The sequence below is a fragment of the Limulus polyphemus genome, unplaced genomic scaffold (genome assembly GCF_000517525.1).
Source record: "Limulus polyphemus unplaced genomic scaffold, Limulus_polyphemus-2.1.2 Scaffold1800, whole genome shotgun sequence".
Taxonomy (NCBI): domain Eukaryota; kingdom Metazoa; phylum Arthropoda; class Merostomata; order Xiphosura; family Limulidae; genus Limulus; species Limulus polyphemus.
In genome coordinates, this window is record NW_013667410.1 from 73249 (window position 1) to 75951 (window position 2703).

Sequence of the window (2703 nt, forward strand, 5' to 3'; positions counted from 1 at the left end):
ACAAACAAGTACCTGTTCCGCCAAAGCCGATTCACCCGTTTTCAATTTATCCACAGCATTTTGATGTTATTTTACTCTAAATTTTAGGTTCCTACTTGTCTGTCCAATGTAACTTGGACAACAAGTACATGAAATTTTGTATACATCACATTTATCCTTCAATTCAATTTTGTCTTTCAAACCATTAATTATATGACTTAATTTTAAATGAGGAGTAAATGTTACTTGGCAGTTTAAGTTTTGCCTTAACACATTACCTATTTTTATTGACCATGGCAAAACATGAGGCAAACATGTTCTTTCTATATTTTGCTTGTTTGTTATTTCCAATTTCGTACATCCAGAAATTTAAAGTTTGTTGTAATATTTACTGTATATCCTATCTATGATTTGAGGTTGATACCCTCTATCAATCACTATCTGTTTTAAATATATTAATTCTAACATGAAATTCTCATCATATCATGAAATATTGATAGCCCTATAAACAAAGGACGAAAATGAGGACATTTTTTTTTAACATGTATGACACGATATCACATGTGGCAGCACGGCATCTGGGAATGGTTTCCTGTAGACAGAAACCCCTTCTCTCTTTTTTTACAGGAACATCTAAAAAATGTAAACAACCATCATCTTCAGCTTCTAAAGTGAATTGTATATTAGGGATGATCAAATTCAGATGCTTCTGGAACTGAATTAACGTGTCATTACCATGTCGCCACACCAGAAACATGTCATCCATGTACTTTACCCACTCCTCGGGTTTTATCAATGCTGTTTTTAATGCACAAGTTTCAACCTCAAACATGAAAATGTTAGCTAACAAAGGTGGTAGGGATGACCCCATAGACAAACCTTTATTCTGTTTGTAAGTATTATTTCCTACCTCAAAATAACTATTTGTTACACACAATCTTGTTAAATTCATGATATCATGTACTTCTAAATGTGAAAAAATCTTACTAGCTAGTAATCTATTTTCAAAACAACTGAACACTTCTTCTACAGGTACATTTGTGAATAATGATACTACATCATAAGAAACTAGTCTTTGACTTTCTATTATGTGCATATTCTTAGTCTTTTTTTTACAAATTCTGATGAATTTTTAACTGAGTATGTATGTAAATTTGTTAAAAATAAAAATTTTTTAACAATAAACTTAGCCTCCAAATGTTGCCTTCCAATATCCTTTCTTACATAATTAGTCGTGAGCTTGTGATATTAAAAAATGTTCTATAGAAATGTGGTTAACAAAGAAAAGAAAATTTAAATCAGTAAATGTAATTGAATTGTGAAACTATTAGTACATCTGTTATTACTGAAATACAATTCAAAATTATTACAATTTTATGCGAGGTTCCAGGGCCTGTATTTCATGTGAAACTATTTCTTCCATTGTCAGTCATGCTTAGTCTGATGGTCATGATTATGATATTGCCTAACATAACTATTTTAATTGTAACAAGCTTCCACAAAGGATGGTGAAATAATTCTTGGACCACAAATCTTGACAAATTTTCCCTAGTCTCTGAACTGTATGTGATAATGGCTTCCAGGATGTGGTTAAATGGACTAAAGTCCTAAAATATTATTGGAGCTACACTGAGAAACTGAAAAGATATTTGGTTGTGAGCCCAGTTTCCATGGATAACTTTTTTGTAAAAATAGCCATTGATTTTGAGGTGTGGTTTGCAAGAAATTTGAAAATCTTAGAGGGAAAATTTATTTAAAGACAATAAAATGCATACTTTTTTGTCTGTAGAAGTATCAAAATTAGCATTTAAGCATCTCATTTGTGTAATATTAATTTATTTTGCATTGTATATGTTAAACTGGTTTTTGTAAAGTAAGTTTATATGCTTATTACATAAGCATGTTTGATTAAAGCTTAAGGTAATTTCTAAGTTCGAGCACTGTTATACTTTACAGAATTCTGATTGTCTTATGAGAAAGAAAAATATGTTAAACTTAGCTTTGCAAATAACATTTTAAAAATGAATCAACTAATAATTTTTTCACAGCCCTGTTTTGTAAGAAATTGGGAACTGCAAGTTCACTTCAAAGTTTATGGTCAAGGAAAAGATCTTTTTGGTGATGGCTTAGCTCTATGGTATGCTAAAGAACCTCTTCAGATAGGTAGGCATACTTTTATTAAAGTATTTTACATTCTGTATGAATAATCAACTAATTCAGGACGTTATTAATGCTTGAAATGTTGATGTGGTGAATAACATAAGAACTCTTTGCTAATCTTACAAATAAAAATAGAAGAAACTAAAAGTTGAAAGTAAATCATTAGTTCATTAAGATCCACCCCTTAGTGTGTGGTAGTAACAGCGGTTCATTACGCCATAAACAACTGAAAATTAATGTGTGTTTAATGTACAAACATTACCAAATATTTTAAAACAAGAAAATCAAAGCAATAAAAGAAGAATCTAAAATCTGTTTGTATTTAAAAACTGTTATTTTTGACTAGTGATTTAACATTTTCTGGATTGGAGTGGGGTCAGTGATATCCTGTAATCGTATGTGCACTGCAGGGTCACAGTGTAATGTCAAAACCTTTTACAGAGTTATGTTTTACTTTATTATCAATGCATCTTGGGTTTTTATTGGCTATAAATAATATAGTATTGAATGTCAAAGAGAACTAATGGCAATTTCTTGAAGAGAGGATGTGACAGGTGGGCATGG

At 30.6% G+C, this 2703-nt stretch overlaps 1 protein-coding gene across 1 annotated transcript in view; it reads left to right on the forward strand.

Annotated features, from left to right (window-relative positions):
- Positions 1-2703, forward strand: part of LOC106464980 (vesicular integral-membrane protein VIP36-like) — a 52310-nt gene that overhangs the window by 21911 nt on the left and 27696 nt on the right. The window contains 1 exon segment of the mRNA XM_013925159.2: positions 2028-2202. Coding sequence (XP_013780613.1) covers positions 2028-2202 — 175 coding nt within the window.